The sequence below is a fragment of the Maniola jurtina genome, chromosome 2 (genome assembly GCF_905333055.1).
Source record: "Maniola jurtina chromosome 2, ilManJurt1.1, whole genome shotgun sequence".
In the NCBI taxonomy this organism is placed as follows: domain Eukaryota; kingdom Metazoa; phylum Arthropoda; class Insecta; order Lepidoptera; family Nymphalidae; genus Maniola; species Maniola jurtina.
Window position 1 is genome coordinate 4,198,667 of NC_060030.1, and position 18,237 is coordinate 4,216,903.

At 36.6% G+C, this 18,237-nt stretch overlaps 1 protein-coding gene across 1 annotated transcript; it reads left to right on the forward strand.

The window, feature by feature from the left end:
- The first annotated feature begins 197 nt into the window (after positions 1-197).
- On the forward strand, positions 198-17,592 carry LOC123870132 (transportin-1). Its single transcript, XM_045913309.1, has 15 exons — positions 198-388; positions 619-951; positions 1,064-1,279; positions 1,516-1,638; positions 1,939-2,034; positions 3,552-3,735; positions 4,627-5,048; positions 5,132-5,443; positions 6,012-6,119; positions 6,739-6,912; positions 7,401-7,572; positions 8,058-8,153; positions 9,383-9,458; positions 11,867-12,169; positions 12,700-17,592. The coding sequence occupies exons 1-14, from the start codon at positions 284-286 to the stop codon at positions 12,147-12,149; spliced, it is 2,700 nt and encodes an 899-aa protein (XP_045769265.1). The 5' UTR covers positions 198-283; the 3' UTR covers positions 12,150-12,169; positions 12,700-17,592.
- The last annotated feature ends 645 nt before the right edge of the window (positions 17,593-18,237 follow it).

The window sequence follows — 18,237 nt, forward strand, 5'->3', positions numbered from 1 at the left end:
TATTATATTATATTATTTATCTAGCTATAATTGATTTAATTTCACTGTGCCGCCGCGCTGTCCGCGTCGTGCCGTCGTATCGCATGCCACTCACAGTTTCACACTTTTACAATGTTACCCGTGACGATGGTATGTATAGACCACCGATCATAGACAGTAAGTATAGTACTACAGTTTTTGCTTACTTTTTTTTTTTTTTATCTGGTAACTCAAAATCGTCAAATTTTGGCATGGTTGATCTCTACAAGACCGAATAAAATAAAACCATTTTCGTAGAATTATTATGAAAATGGAGTGGAAACCTGAACAAGAAGGATTAAGACAAATACTTACACTTCTTAAGGAGTCCCAATCACCAAACACTGCTACCCAAAGAGCAGTTCAACAAGTATCCTTTTACGATTTTCAACTTAACGGCGTGGATGGTTTTTGTGTAATTTATCCGCTTGGTGCTAAATTTGTATGTTATTGCTTTGTTTTATTTAATTATCTAGCTTTCTTTATTTATATATTTCTTTGGTAAGTAGGAATTCATTATATCCACGCTCATAATAAAATCGATTTTTCCGACATGACAGTCATTGACAGCTTTCGATTTCCATAACAATGTAATCTCAGAAATTGGAAGAATTGAACAAGTATCCTGATTTTAATAACTACCTAATTTTCGTTTTGACAAAATTGGTATCTGAGGAGGAGCCAACGAGGTCACTCAGCGGTTTGATTTTAAAGAACAATGTCAAGGCTCGTTACAATAGCTTTTTGCCAGAAGTGGCGGAGTTTATCAAGCGGGAATGCTTGTCCGCCGTGGGAGACCCTTCACCGTTAATCCGGGCAACAGTAGGCATTATTATCACAACCATCGCCAGTAAAGGAGAACTAACTTCTTGGCCAGAACTTCTACCAGCATTATGTTCAATGCTTGATTCTCAGGATTACAATGTGTGCGAGGTAAGATATACTGTTCAATTTCAATAGAATATTATTTGTGGCTTCCCCATGGAAGCTTATAATATATCAATGCTGAATAACCTATTGTTTTTATAATATAATTCATGTTTAGGGAGCATTTGGAGCGCTACAGAAAATTTGTGAAGATACAGCTGAGCTATTGGACAGTGATGCACTCAATAGACCTTTAAATGTGTTAATACCCAAATTCTTACAATTCTTTCGGCACTCTTCACCTAAGATAAGATGTCATGCAATTGCTTGTGTCAACTACTTCATCATGGGCAGAACACAAGCTCTGATGTTACATATTGATTCTTTTATAGAGGCAAGTAGTGGAAACCCTTCTTTCATTTTTAAAGTTATAACACAGACCTTGGCATAATTTTAAGTGTATAAGACTTACTTTACTTTACCATGTTCCATTATAAATTGTTAAATTCAAATTAATCAAGTTTTTGGAATGTTTATTAATCAACAACCTTCACTATCATAAGTTTGAGGTCTGTGGAATATCCTAGTAAATATAATTAAACCAGAATTGATAATGTTTTTTTCTTGTAGAACTTATTTCACTTAGCAGCAGATGAAGACCCTGATGTCAGGAAAAATGTGTGCCATGCCTTGGTATTATTATTAGAAGTTCGCTTGGATAGACTCATACCTCATTTACCAAGCATCATTGAGGTAATTCAATTTTGAAAAGAATTCTTTTGATTTTTATAACTTCTTTTTAAAAATAAATCCAATATTTGTTGAGTAGTCAGTCCAGCTTTCTGGTGCTTTCTGGTGTTCAAACCTTGAGAAGTAAGTAACTACATAGCTTTGAACATCAAGATTTTGATACTGTGGAGAGAATAATGTTGTATTATTTGCATTGAAAATAATCAACAAGCTTCAATTGCTTAGTGGTCAAAGGATGGACAGTAATTTTAAAATAAGAAAATATTACAACTAGATTAAAAAAAAGTTCATTCTTTTTTTCAGTACATGTTAACACGCACTCAAGATCCTGAGGAAGGAGTAGCATTAGAGGCATGTGAATTTTGGTTATCACTTGCAGAACAAAATGTATGCAGAGAGGTAAGCATGTTCAATTCTAGAAGTTAAAAAAATACAAGTGTCTTGCTTAAGAACCTTCAGACTACTATAATTAAAAAAACCACTTTTTATATGTTCTAAATATATTAAAAAAAGGAAAAGGTGATGGTCTGACTGGTCTATCAACACACAAATCTACACTACTGGACGGATTGGGCTGAAATGCATGCAGATAGCTATTATGACATATAATATGATATACTGCTAAGAAAGGATGATTGAGAATTCAACGCCTAAGGGAGTAAAATAGGGGTTTGAAATTGGTGTAATCTACATGGACAAAGTCCTGGCCATAAGCTAGTTTTACATAAGCATAACTGAGCATTCAACTTTAGGAGAGGATTTTTTAAGTATTTAATTATTATATTATTTAACTAGCTGATGCCCGCGACTTCGTTCGCGTGTATGTAGGTTTTCTAAAAATCCCGTGGGAAATCTTTGATTTTCCGGGATAAAAAGTAGCCTATGTGCTAATCCAGGGTATAATCTATCTCCATTTTAAATTTCAGCCCAATCCGTCCAGTAGTTTTTGCGTGAAGGAGTAACAAACATACACACACACACACATACAAACTTTCACCTTTATAATATTAGTGTGATATATGAATTCTGTGCAAATGAGCAAGTGGATCACCTGATACTAAGTGATTACTGCCATCCAATGAAATTCCACAACAACATATTATAATCAAATTGATCATTTATAGGGTTCCATACCTGCACTCTCTCATAACAATCTGATTATAGTCCACACCAATGACTGATTGCAAATAATCTAGAAATATAAAAAAGGGTTCCTTACCCCAATGCCAATGGGATCCTATTACTAAGCCTCTTGTCTCTTATGAACCGTAAAAGGTGATATTTTCACAGATCGTGAAATTGTGTATTTCTATTGGCACAGCTATAACAACAAATAATAAAAATTTCAAAATGGCTACCATGGAAATTAAAAAATAAAAGAATGTTGTGTGTGTTTTTATTTCATTGAGGTCCTTGATGATCACTGTGTGAAGAAGAGGTACCCTCGTCTCACCCCTCGGGCATATACTTGCTCGCGGGCTACAGATATTGGTTGTAGAGTTGTCTATCGATATTGGACTATCAATAGGCAACTCTAGTTGGTTGTAGAGTGGCAAAATATTGACAGTTGATTATGGATAGTTGACCTCAACAACTATTCAGGATATCGATAGTAGGTACTATTTATAGTATCAATAGCGCAAAACAAGCAATACTTATGTATTGATGATGGCAATACTATCTATGTTTCTACGATCGAATATATACTATAGTGCTACAATCTACGATTGATATTATCGTTATTATTGCAAAATTTGCCAATAAGTACCAAAAAATAAATGATACTATTGCAAAATTTGCCAATAAGAACCAAAAAATATACGTTGCTTGCTATCGGTTTTGCCTTAACTATCGATAGACTCGATAGTCTATCGATTTTTGGACTATCGATGGGCAACTGTAGTTGGCTGTGGCAGGTGCTGGGTCCGCGCCTGCCCGCGCTGCTGCCGGTGCTGGTGCGCGGCATGCGCTACTCGGAGATGGACGTGATCCTGCTGCGCGGCGACCGCGACGACGACGCCGACGATGCGGAGCCCGACCGCGAGTCCGACATCCGCCCGCGCTTCCACAAGCCGCGCTCGCACACCATCAAACACAACGGTGAGCTTTATTGTGAAACTAGGTGATACCGACTAGCCCGCAGCTTCATTCAAAGATCAATCATGGACTCATGGGACATAGTACATAGATAGACACATAGAATCTATTTAGAGATGTTGAATTATTATTATTAAACTAAATAGTGATATGACATTATCTTTAAACTGTTTTATGTACTTGACCTTTATTGGAACTTGACATGTTTCCTAAGTTATTGCATGATAATAAAATAGACTATTATAACTAAATATACTACATTGTTACTTATAGAATTAAGAAAAAAATAAAAGCCGACTTTAACAACCACAAACACTAAAAAGTAAAAAATAATTTTTGTTTCTACACGTTTTACAAGTGTATGAGCTTCATGCTTTGATTTCTAATTCCTTTTATTATACTTGTCCGACTTCATATATATAAATACATGTGTAGAAACAAAATTTTTTTTTTTAAATTTCACAATTTTTAGTGGCCCTACTGTATTAAAATATGCTATGCCTGATTACACTGATCGCCAGCAATTTACTCTTATCTATTGAGGAGTTCTGTTCTCCATCTCCAAAGATATTCATCAGATCTTCACCAAACTAAAATGGGACCGGCCTCGGAAGTAATACCTTTCGAACCGTACCGTTCGTACCTTTTCGTACGTGTTCGCACGACCGAATTAGGTAAGACAATGCTTGCAAATTGTGTGCGGTCTTAGAATGAGACAGAGTGAACTAGAGTGAAGAACTCTTGGTTTGATTCTGAATCAACATCTGACAAATATTAGGCTAGGGGTGACGTGAAATATAGTCTTTTCATAGCCTAATAGCCTACCTACATATGATGCCTGCCAGTGCCAGTTTCATAACTGTCGTGAACTGTGACGAGAAGGTGTGGTTGCAGCGGGCGCGGGCGACAGCAACATGTCGGGCGGCGGCGAGTCGGACGACGAGGAGGAGGGCGGGGATGACGACGGCTCGCTATCGGACTGGAACCTGCGCAAGTGCAGCGCGGCCGCGCTCGACGTGCTGGCCAACGTGTTCGGCGCCGACCTGCTGCCCGTGCTGTTCCCCATCCTCAAGGAGACGCTGTTCCACGACGACTGGGTCATCAAGGAGTCGGGCATCCTGGCGCTGGGCGCGGTGGCAGACGGCTGCATGGGCGGCATGGTGCCGCAGCTGCCGGACCTGGTGCCATACCTGGTGTGCTGCCTGGGCGAGCGCAAGGCGCTGGTGCGCGCCATCACGTGCTGGACGCTGTCGCGCTACTCGCACTGGATCGTGTCGCAGTCGCACGACCTCTACCTGCGCCCCGTCATGGCCGAGGTTTGTGGCATTATAGTTATAGCAAACGGGCTGCTGAACTTCGGGCTGGATTCCACACTTCAAGCGACTATTTGTTGTTACAGCTGTTAAAACGCGTGCTAGACAACAATAAACGCGTGCAAGAGGCGGCGTGCTCGGCGTTCGCCACGCTGGAGGAAGAGGCTTGCACGGAGCTGGTGCCGTACTTAGGCCACATCCTGCAGACCCTCGTATCTGCCTTCAGCCGCTACCAGCACAAGAACCTGCTCATCCTGTACGACGCGATCGGCACGCTGGCCGACTCCGTGGGTCACCATCTCAACAAGCAGGAATACATAAACTTGCTGATGCCTCCGCTAATAACCAAATGGAATGTTTTGAAAGACGAGGACAAAGACCTTTTCCCACTTTTAGAGGTAAGTTGTCTCAGTACATTTTATATTTGGTTTAATGTCTACAATGATATGTTTGATGTTTGTACATGGCCACGAAATAGACAAAAAATAAATATAGGCCTATTTCCTATTAATATCCTCTACTTTAATCAAAAAATCGATAGTCTTGTAGATCTTAAAAATATAGTGTCATTCTTTTCGCAGGGAAAAGGTCTTATAGTAATAATGGTAAGGACCATAGTGATTCAAGTAACATTTTTATCAAAATAAAGATTTTGTTGTGAAAGCCCAAAAAATAGTATAATTCTTCGATATTTTTTTTTAAATATAGCACTTTGATAGCCAATAGTGCTTTAGTTTAGTACCATTTTCCTTGAGACAACTTTTTACTATAGAAATTAGTAACATGTCCAAACGAGTTTCCTATATTAAAAAAAAATTTAAAAGTTCACTTGGATCACTAGGTTCTACCAGAACTAAATAGGGTTTACTTTCAGATCAGCCAGTAAGTGGATTGTCTTCAGTTCTTTTTTTATTTTTTTGTTTATTTGACAGTCCTGGTCAGTCCTAATCTCATAAATTTTTACAGTGTTTATCATCAGTGGCCACAGCATTACAATCAGGATTCCTGCCATACTGCGAACCGGTGTTCAAGAGATGTGTATCACTCATAGAACAGACATTAAATCAAAACATTGTGAGTCCAGTCTCCTATTATGTTTCACCACTTTATAAATTTGTAACGGATTTAACATTCTATTTCAGATACAAGAAAGCTTAAAATCAAATATTCTGATTGGTGTTTAAAAACAATAGTAATCAAAATAATCATATTAACAGCTGATTAGATTAAATAACATTTGGAAAACTTACGCAAACATACTATATCTATACATATTGTAGAAAAGTGGTGTCTGTACAATGGAAATATATAAAAAAAAAGTAGCAGGGGTTGTTATTATATCGATGCCGAACCCGAAATTGTAATTAATTTTTTTTTTTGTCTGCTTGTCTGTGTGCTTGTGCACGCTAATATCAGAAACGGCTTATTCGATTTAGATACGATTTTCACTAATATATTGTAGTAAGCTTCACTTAACATTTAGTGTTTATTTCATGTCAATCGGTTCATAAATAAAAAAGTTATGTCAATTTAAAGAATCACGGCGAACATTTTTAACGTACAGAGTATATGCTGCCCGAAAAGTCACTATTCCACGCGAACGAAGTCGCGGGCACAGCTATTGTTGAAATAAATATCAAGTCTTGAAATGCTAGACTATAATAATAATAAGTAAATGAGTCCTACGTTGCAGGCCAACACACAGAGCCCGGAGCAGTTCGAGGCGCCGGATAAAGACTTCATGATAGTGGCGCTGGACTTGCTCAGCGGACTGGCGGAGGGCTTGGACGGACATATCAACCACTTAGTGCTCAACTCTAACCTGATGCAGCTCTTGTACCAGTGCATGCAGGATCCTATGCCCGAGGTACATTACGCTCAGCGATTGATTAGTTTATGACAGCATATACACTGGATTTGCTCAGACCACTAGTGGAGGGCTTGGGAGACACTTAGAATCAGCTCTAATCTCATGCATTCCACTACATAATTTTCAGAAATTTGAAGTAGGAAAAGAAAATAGCTCAAAATCATTAAATACTTATTTTTAAGGCAGTGTTTGCTACTTATATTGTGTACATTGACTCTGAAAGTGATTAATTTTTATTCAAATGCAACTTGACTTCTGTTTGGTCAAGTACTTAATGCTCAGAATTGCATCATGTACTATGAATGGAAATCCCTTAAGGGCTGGAGATATGACAGAGAAAAGTCTGCTGCGATGCTCTGAGAATAGTTTCCGAGCAATGAAATACATATACCTTATTTCAATTGGATAAGATATGAATTGATAAAGATAAAATTCTCTGCCGTTCCATCCACCGCAGGCCCTCAATAGTTGTGTGTCGTTGGCAGGTGCGGCAGTCGTCGTTCGCGCTGCTGGGCGACCTGACGAAGGCGTGCTTTCAGCACGTGCTGCCCTACATCCCCGAGTTCCTGCCCATCCTGGGCATGAACCTCAACCCCGAGCTCATCTCCGTCTGCAACAACGCCACCTGGGCGATCGGCGAGATTAGCATCAAACTGGGTAGGCCATTTGTCTTTTCTTTATTTTAATGTACACAGGGGCCAGAGAAAATAGAAACTGGTCTAAAAGAAAAATTTAAATACCTTATATTAAGGGGTATCCAAATCACCCCAGTCGTCTATATGGTTCTAATTAACACAAAAAAATTAAATTGTGAAAATAACATGAAAATATTCATATCTCCTAAACTATTAAAAATCGCTGAACAATTATAAGGGTGATTTGGATACCCCTTACTGGTATTTAAATTTTCTTTTGGACGTCACTTCTCCGGCCATCCCTCTATATAGGCTCTAGCACTTGGCTGCAATCAGACCTGATGGCAAGTGGTGATGCAGCCTAACATGGAGCGCTATATATATAACTTAAAAGATTCCTTTTCACTCTTGATTTAAAGGTCCTACCTATGTTAAAAGTGGCGGGGAAACTGATGCCGGAAGGGTGTTCTATATCAGAGCAGTATTAAAATAAATCTTCTATTTCAGGTCCTGAAACATCAAAATATATACCTCTAGTACTGAGTCATCTAGTAGAAATTATCAACAGGCCGAGCACTCCAAAAACACTATTAGAAAACACGGGTAAGTGAACTAACGTTCAATAAAAATTATATTCAGTACATATTAAACATCAGTCTTATGTTCTTATGACAATACGTTTATGGCTAGAAAATTTTAAAGATTTTTTGGTGGCAGTCATATTTCTTAATATATTTTTCCCTTCACAGCTTTACATTGGTTTTCTATGTTTTCATTATATATTGGTTCTCTGTGTTTGTAATAATAAGTTAACAATTTTATAAATCCAGAATTTTTAACCAGATATATATTACATATATGATTACAATTTTGTCTGAACAATAACAAATTATAATAATTGAGATGTATATTTGTGAAAATATATCGTTTGATGTGTATCCTTTATATACTTGTGTGTAGACATAACAGTCGAACAAGCTCTTAAACTTAGAACTACACGGCTAGAGAAGCAAACGACTAATTGAATCATTGCATCTTAGTTGTGGGGAGTACGTCGCATCGCGGGCGATGTAGAGGCGTAGCGCGGGCGGCCGACATCGGAACGTCTTGCGCGGCTGACTACAGTGTTTCCACTTACCATTTTGGTTTTACCCTAGTCTTTTTGTGGGAATTCACACTAAATTACCGTAATTTTTTTTTAAATTTCCAGATTCAGGGTGCATAGCAATTTTTTCACGTATATTATTATTATTTAACAACATCTTTTCACTTTTTAATATTACTTTACAATCCTTAGTCTTGAATCTTGTGATAAAGATGCTTGGTCAACATTTTCTTCTATTTTCAAATTATTATCATAACTAACAGTTTCATACGAACAATTGATACCATGCTAATTAGTTATCATACCTATTAAAAAAAGACTATTATTTCGCAATGCAGAATTTAAAAAAAATTATTCTGCCTTCAGCTCTGATCCTGTTTGAAAAACCTAAAAAATACAAAATATATATTGGGTGGGTATAAAAAATACCACCTGAAGTTCGATTATGCCCTAAATCTCTATAAAAATAAAAAAAAACCCTAAGTCCTAATATTAGTCGTTTCGTCCTAAAATAAGGCGAAATCCCTGAAAGTGGAAGTACTGGCTTACGATGTCGGCCGGCCGCGGTCCGATGTTTATTTAATAGCTGTTAGTTTGAACTGTTTTCACATTATTTATCTTTGTAACACTGATTTGTTGCTGTCAGTTATGTAATTGGATATGTTTTGAATGGTTTCTTGATTTGTTTTCTTGGTTTTGTTCTCGGTTGTCGTGTTGTGGCGCGTAGCGATTACTATCGGTCGGCTAGGTTATGTGTGCCCCCACGACGTCGCACCCGTTTTACATCAATTTGTACGCCAGTGGTCTGTAGTCAAATTTTTTTTATTATTACTTTATATTTACGATTACGTTTTAATATCTAATAAGTTGTTCGTTGGTATTATTTCGATCGTGGATGGTGTTTGTTCGTGGCTTGTCGCTATTATATTGTTTTACCCGATTAGTTGTTATCGTTTAGTTGGCATGACGTGTGACGCCTCCCCGAGCCACACACGATGTAGGGGTGGTTTCAGTTCGATCATCTTAATTTCAGTGCTGTACTATGTGTGTTGAACACCATCCGCTTTCTGAATATATATAACGCTAATTTTATATCGATTATTTTGTCCAAACTGCGATACAAATACGTCCATAATGTTATCAAAGTTGCCGTTGATTTTGTTTGCAATTATTACTTCTATCATATTTTATATTCGTGTTTGTTTCCAGTTTGGACTGTAATTTATATTCAGTGTCTATATAATTAACATTATTATTTTGCTTCTACACTTAATTACTATTATATACACTTTAACCATATTATACCTATCTATTGATATATAATATTTAGTGTAATAATAAGGTTATTTTCTCTCCATTTCTTTTATATTTTTTTGAGAATATTTTCTGAGAACCTGTTTAATTAAAACAATTTCCATTATTTTGTAGATCTACCATTTGTAGTATTTTTGATTTGCATTCAATCAATTATTAATTTGCTCTTTTATTATTTTTCGTTCATAGACTGCATTTATCATATGGGTCAAGTTTTTTTATTAACAGCGTCATTTTTTATTTCATGATTCCCTATGAGTTATGTCAATGAACAACAGTTTAACTTCTGGAAGGAAAGTGTTATTAAATGAAAAGAAAAAATTTAGAAATCCCAAAATGGATTAAACAAGATATGATGCGTATTTCTTTCATAAGTTATTCTTGTTGTCGTTGGTGTAAAAGAAGCGGGTTTAAATAAAAGGCTCTAAGCTGTATCAATTTAACCATAGATAATATAGACGCTCAAAACACGATATTACGAACGCCGATTCGACAAAAAAAATCTGTGATAAAGATGGTTCATCGAATTTTATACAATGAATATATTTAACACGAAAGTTATAAGGTATAATAATAACGTGATTTTTGATGATATATGATTGCGTGCCCTTCCCTCGCATCTTGATCGTCGTGACAGAGCTATTGTCGCGTCGGCGGATTGTAATGTCGATTAAAATTAAACTTATAATAATGTTTTTACGCACGAACGCTAAACATGAAAATTCAGTGTATATTTTAACTAGAACGGTATAGAGAATTCAAGCAAAGGAACATGCAGGAAAATTGTTTTGGGCGAAAATCACTCTATTTTATATTTTTCTGTCACTTAGTTTTGTGGTGCTGTTTTTTATTTCCATTTTTCTTAGTGTCTTACGAAACATTCACCCTTAAAATATCCTTATCAAAAAGAACAGCGAACCAATTAACGTCTTTATGCCTACAATGGCAAGAACGCATACCGCGTGCGAATGCGTCTGTGTGTTAAAAGCTTAAAAGTTCAAACAGTTTTTCTGTATCTTCTTCGGCTTCAGACTTCCCTGTACAGCCTCTGAGTAGTTTATGAAACTATTGCATGATAGAAGTTATTAAAACACAAGTGTTAGTTTTATATTGGAATTAAAGGCGAGATTTTAATAGAAAGAAAGAAAGAAATTTATTCATCTTGTGCTATGAACGAGTAAACAATGAGTACAACAAAACAAAACAAAATAACAATGATAGAATCACATGAGTGTTTTAATACCTAGTTATATGCAGTTTCATACACTACCTTATCTAAACTCATATCTTAAAATCCAATCCATAAGACTGGTAACGCCTTAGTAATATTTGCTGTAATATTTTCTTGATAAGAAAGTAAAGATTGTTCATTCTTTTTATTCATGACCCAGAATGTCAGATCGGGTCAAATTCTTTTCAGTACATATATTTACTTACCACAAAATAAAATTTTAGATCAACAAAAGCACAACAACTACTATGTATCTTCAGGTTTCTTGATGCAGGAGGAAAGCATCACGCAGATGCGCTCTTCCAGTCTACCCATATGACATGAAATGACTGACAATGTATATTTATATATCCAATACCGGAAAGATTCAAAGGGCTAGAACCCAAAGCCGTGAAACCTTAGACAAGCTAAAGTATATTTTAATGGGATGTTTAATTGTATCAGTATTTTGTTAACCAAACAATGCTTAAATTTTTTTATTTTGAGATAATAATATGTATGTATGTGTATGTATGTATGTACGTCAGTATGTATTCACTCTTTTGAATTCACAATCGGGCTTATAAGATATGAGTGTAGGTAAATAATTGAAATACACTGCGCAGTCATGTTAGCGATGAGCGCCGCAGAGCGCAACTGGTGAGGCATGAGTGTGTGTGCGCGCAGGTGCACGTCGCTGCGCAACATCCGCGACAACGACGAGAAGGACTCGGCGTTCCGCGGCATGTGCCAGATGATCCAGGTGAACCCGGGCGGCGTGGTGCCCGACTTCATGTTCTTCTGCGACGCCGTGGCGTCGTGGTCGCACCCCAAGGACGACCTGAAGGAGATGTTCACCAAGATCCTGCACGGCTTCAAGGCGCAGGTGGGCGACGAGAACTGGCGCCGCTTCGCCGACCAGTTCCCCGTGCAGCTCAGCGCGCGCCTGGCCGCCATGTGCGGCATATAGGCGCCTCCGGGGGAACCATGGTGAGTGCTGCTTTACACTCCAGCGTCCAAATGTTAAAATTCCAAACTCGTGCCGGGAATCGAACCCATGAATAAGACCACAGTGCTTACCACTGCGCCAGGGAGGTCGCCAAAATCACTTCACTTAGATCAATCAATTTATTCAGTAAAATGCGGGTACAATTAAGTCAAAATACTGAATTCCTCACTCTCTCTCACTCTCCTGAACTTCTGAACTGATCTCCTTATTACGCTTTATTACGCTAAAACATTTTAAAAGTTAACATTGATATTTAGCGGCCTAAACAAAATCCATTAATCTCAAATGTCAGTCCACTGCAATTCGAGTTCCGCAGTTTTTGATTCGTTAGGTATATCAAACTACCTATATTTTTATGCGAATTGAATCGCGGAAGAAACAATGGAATTTACTACTGTAATCTGTCAATTATTGTAATTTGTTAATTGTTTTTAGCTCGCTACCATAATAATATGTCCATTTTATCGATCTTGACGGGCGCATGCTGTAACGCTGATTTACTGTGTGGCAGGGGAACCAATGTCAGCACGGGTCGGGAAGACATTGACGGCGACGGCTCTCGCGCCGCGCCCGCCGCACCAGTACCTGAGCCGCACACACAGACTCGCTTACATTAAGTGTATTGTATGGACAACGCTCGGGGAACCCTTGTGGAGGGCGGTCGGCGCGCGGGGAGCGTCGCGGGGCGCTGGGCTTACTTGTTAGTGAACGTGAACCTGAACGTCGCGCGTTGCGAGCTTGCGTGCCGTTTATACGCAGTAGCACATGTGCAGTTGTCGCCTGTTGTAGTTCACGCGCCGCCGCATCGCGGTGTTGTCAGAGACGTGGTCGGTAAGGAGTGTGACCAAATTGCGCGACAACTAATATATGTAGACATCAGTCGTAATGCAAGCAGCGCCGCGCGAGTCTGACGTGGCACTACAGTTTAGGCAGTACAATTTTTAGTGACGCTTACGATTCAAAAGTTTCATGCCTAGGTTTATTTAAGTTCTGCATGTTAATTTCTGTTGTTTCTGCAACAACATCTTTTAGGAGCGTTTTGCTTTAAAATTATGTTAGAAAGTAGCATTTTTTTCGTATGGAAATTACGAATGCCGTGTACAATTTGGTCACACTTAATTTTTTGTGCGCACATAGGCAGACCGCAATGCAACGCAAAATATGCTTGAATTGATTTCATACATTTTTTTATTTACTAGCAACACGGCTGCAACCACCACAACGCACCGGATTTTGTTTCGCTAGTACACGATAGTTCGTAATAACTGTATGAAACCGATTAAAAACTGCTTTTTATACGTTTGTGTTGCCGTGCGGTCCACCTGTGTGCGCGCTCGTATTTCTTACGTAAACCTTAAAATAGCCGTAGTTCGTATGTGAGTATGGTTAAATATTTTTTTAATTGGTTTTAACACGGACATGAACGTCTACCTTATGTTCCAGAAAATCGTAACTCATTCGTCGCAGTAATATATTGTCATAGTGGAACGTTTTAAAATGTTAACGTTTGTATTGAGGTTTAGATTTACAGTCGCACGCGGCATCGGACCGACGCGACGTCTCACTGGACAATGCACATTGAACAGTGAAAGTTTCACTGCAGTTTTTGATTAGCATGATTGTAATTTACCTGATTTATCACTAAAGCTTCTGGTGGAGCCGATGTTCTGCCTTTATATTTTAATTATCCTTCGACGTGCGCTTGTGTTTACTTCAACAATGACTAACATTTATATTGATTATAAACCTTTTAGATGTTAAATATAAAGTTTGTAATAGTTTTGGAAAATGTATACCGATAAATGATTGTAAAATGTTAATATCTTAAAGTTATACATATTTGTCAGAAAGCATTTATTCACTCCTCCGCTGAACTTTTTTTTTAATTAAAATATATTTAAAAATATGTAAAATTGATGTGTTAACTACTATTTTAAATATAAATTACAAGACTTAGTGAAAATCGAGAATTTATATCAACTGTGATTTGCGACTGGTTTATTTTGACTAATATATTATTATGTGTACGATTATAATATGTCTGTGTCAGTGTAGATAATAGATTTATACCGCTTTGATAGATTTTATGTGGGCTAGATTTCTGCTATATTATATACCAAATAGTATTTTTACGTTGTATTTTGTTTTAATGGATTTATATGTCGAAGTTGCCCTCGTGGAACGGTGATTGTAATTTATTTGATTTATGTTTCACATAATATAATGATATTTATTCTCACTTAATGGGATTGTAGACCAAATTGCGTGATTTAAATCAACCTCACATAATGTATGAACGGTTCCTTTCTAATAAAGTTGGTATATATTTATATTATGATATTACGTAACGGCTAATACATATTGACAATATTACAATCAACTTTATATAGATTCCACGAGGGAAACTTACACAATTGATATAAAGTATTATTTGTGTATATTTAATAATAGTAATATTATGTATATGTAAATACATATTGAGTTGTATATTATTATATTATTGCATGCTAATAAAATTGTTACTTTTTTGTTTTAAAAAAGCTAAAAAGTCTGACTTTTAACCACTTGTTATTGAGACATTTATTTTTCTTTTTCAGATACAGAACAGGCTCCGTTCTGAAGTTTGCTCAAGTAGAAAAACAATATACTTACATAATTATTATATTACTTCAAAATAAACAACTTTGGATTTAGTTTAAAAATAAATTCAAAATTGTTCGAGACTTATTCCTTTGATATTACTAATTATAAAAAATGCTTCGAAAGATTTAATCCGCCCTGGATTGAGAGCTTTAGATCGGAGCCTGTGTAATGTGGGGATCTGAAAATTAGTAGTTCGAATGAACATTAGTATATTTTGCAATCGTAGGGTTAAGTGTGCAGTGGAATATAATAGAGGTTTTCGGGGATACAGTAAATTTTACATTCCTTGGGAGTACATTTTTGCCCTTGTTAATTTTTTAATAGTATTTTCAAGAAAATTTCGGGAGCCTATTATATATTAATTGTTGTATACAACTAAATTGTGTGTAATGTTTCTATATATATTTACCCCACAAGTGCGTCCTCGGATCCTGAAATCCTAGTCAGTTCCTACATCCTGAATCCTGTCTAGTCCCATTCCTTGTCAAGTGCCAACGAGCCCAGTGTGGATGAGCGATTGGTTTGTGATTCTGACGACAAGCGCGCGTGGACGATTTAGTGTCGGCACTTTGACTATCAATTCACTACGCATGAATATAATATTAGCTATCGGATATCGTGCAAATAAAATCAAGTCTACGGGGACAACCTTCAGCCACACTAGTAATATCGGTCGATCATAAAATCGATCATGCGTGCTTATTTGGAATGCGAAGGATAAAATATTTTGGTAGCTCTTATCTCAAAACTATGAAATAAAAAATTTAAAATGTTATTGTGTAAGTGAAACACGTTTTGAATATTATACGGGTGTCCTCGTAATTTATTTTTAAGGCTAGTAATTTTTGTCAACATTATTAAACGTAGTATTGTTTTCCTAAAAACCGTGATAATAGCTGATTAAGTGATTGTCTGAGCGTGTGAGTGAGCGGGACGGCGTTCGTGAGGCACGATTCCTATCCTCGAGGCATAGTTTTTATGTATTTTAGTTGTTTTGAACACGAGCATGAGTTGCGTATCATGCGGCACATACATTCATATAGTAGTTTTGTGTTGTGAATTAATATTATCTTAAACAAATTTTGTCGTGGTTAAGACATCAATGGCGTTAAGACCAAAACCCTGTTACTTTTTTTTAATAATTTGGCGATTAAGAACATCCTGTTCCTACTCTATTATAATGAACTGATTAAAAAATCAACAAATATTAAGACTGAAAATTATATTTTAAAAAGTAAAATATTAATTCATTTGTATCATCTGTTTCTGCTCACCGCGGAACAAAGTCGCCAAATATATTTAAACGTTTCGCCATGATGAACATTTTTATCCGTTCACAATTCGTAAAAGTAGTAGTAATCGTGCATGTAATTGGAATGTACAAATGTTATATAATAAAGTAACCATGTAATAAAATAATAAATAGATAAAATTGCACAGTTTACCTAAAATTGTTTTTATATAATTTATTGTACGTTTAATCCGTAGTACTTTAGTTACATCATTTACGATATATATTTGCCATCTATAAACTAAATTATAGGGATCGTACTTACGTATCTATTTTGATATTCGTGTTATATTTATTATACTAACTTATAAGTAAGTATTTTCTGTACCGATTATATAATTATTTATTACAATTGTTTTACCTGTTTCAAACAAATTGACACCGTACCTACTCAGTTGGTATACTTTTTTCTTATAAAAGTATGAAATTATTTTTGTATAAAAATAAGGGCTAACAAGGCAAAATTGGACGTGAGATTAACTAGGTGTATAGACGGCCAAAAGGCGGTCAATTTTAAAAAAGCAATGTCCTGTTATTAGTGCTGAGTTTAGAAATAAGTTCTATCGCAAGTTATTGACTTTTAAAATATGTTACTTAAAGTAAACTGAGGATTAATTTTTCATTGAAGTGTCTAATATTCTTTCGGAGCTAGTGTGATTACTTCAATAACTAGTAGCCCAGAAAGAAATAACATCACACTGACGTTACGCAGTCTTGCCTGTCCTATCCTTATCTATTTCTCTCTACCTCTAGAGTTTTTGTACTTAAATCGCGAAACCAGAAGCTCGCAAAAGCTGGAGCGAGGCGAGCAGACATCTGTAGCGAAACGAAGGACGAGCAGGTGAAGCTAAATGAAGGGATGGCGGAGCAAACGTTCATATCCCAATCAAAAGACAGTCAGCCAATCAGCAAAGTACCACTAACGGCATACTAGACATTTCCAATAAAAACTGGACCTAATTAGTTTTAGGAAACAACTAAAAGCTAAACTTGTATAAGTCGCATTAGTTCTTAAGTCCCCACTAGTGGCAGGATATTTTTTTTATAAAACAAATATGAGTCGCCGTCTAGACGCTGCCAAAGTTGAATTAATTTCAAATATGCTTGTTAATAACATGTTGGACTACAATATTTGATTCGTTCTGTGAGTACAGTTTAATGGTTATCTATGTCGTAAATAAATTGATCTATTACTCTAGGTAAGTCAACACTACCTCTTAAGCAAGGCCTAATCACAGGCGTAGACGCACCCGCAAAAAAATGTAATGTGTTTTGTAAAAATATTGTTTCATCCAAATCTGTACTCACTGTTTTACTAAATTGTACATGATTTGTCACTGTTACAATTAATTTGCAGCAACTGCGGAATTGTTAAGTGTAACTTATTTTATAAGTTCTGGTTGTAATAAAATAACCTCACCACAGACATTACCATACATTTCGTTAATAAAGCACTCATTGTTCGATAAATGGATTTCTTTTAGTTCACAAACCTTTATTTAATCAAAATAATACAAGGTGTAAACAGAACGCTAGCAAAAACGAAGACAGGTGATATTACTGATAAGGTACCACAAAAAACGCGAAAAATATAACTTCAAAAAATCCTGTATTTTAAATGTTCACAATATTTTGCCAATAAAACACTTGACTGACGCTAGAGGTCAACGAACATTACGTAAATAGGCCACTCGGAGTCAATGCTGCGTCGTAGGTTGGGCATTTTTGTGCGCTATTCATTGCGGGTTTGAAAATACTAAATCACTAAAACTACAAGATAAGGTACCTAAATGGTTATTTTTCAATGCTTATAACTTACTAGCATTGGATTGTGTTTAGGTAGTATAATAACAACCCTAAGTTTTTGCTAGAGTTCTGGTTACACTTTGTTTAATATTATGCATATCTAGTCGGATGAATCTCGATTGCGATGGTGAATGAACTGTCAGAAGCACCGAGTATAACATGTTTCACTAGATGCGGCACTCCATAGTAACAAATTAACAATGTGCTCCAACGAACTTCGGTGTCCGCACTCGTGGCAATCGTAATCCGCATCAGACGCAGTCCGTTATTACGAACATAGATAAGTTAGAATGGAGTATGGGTACTATT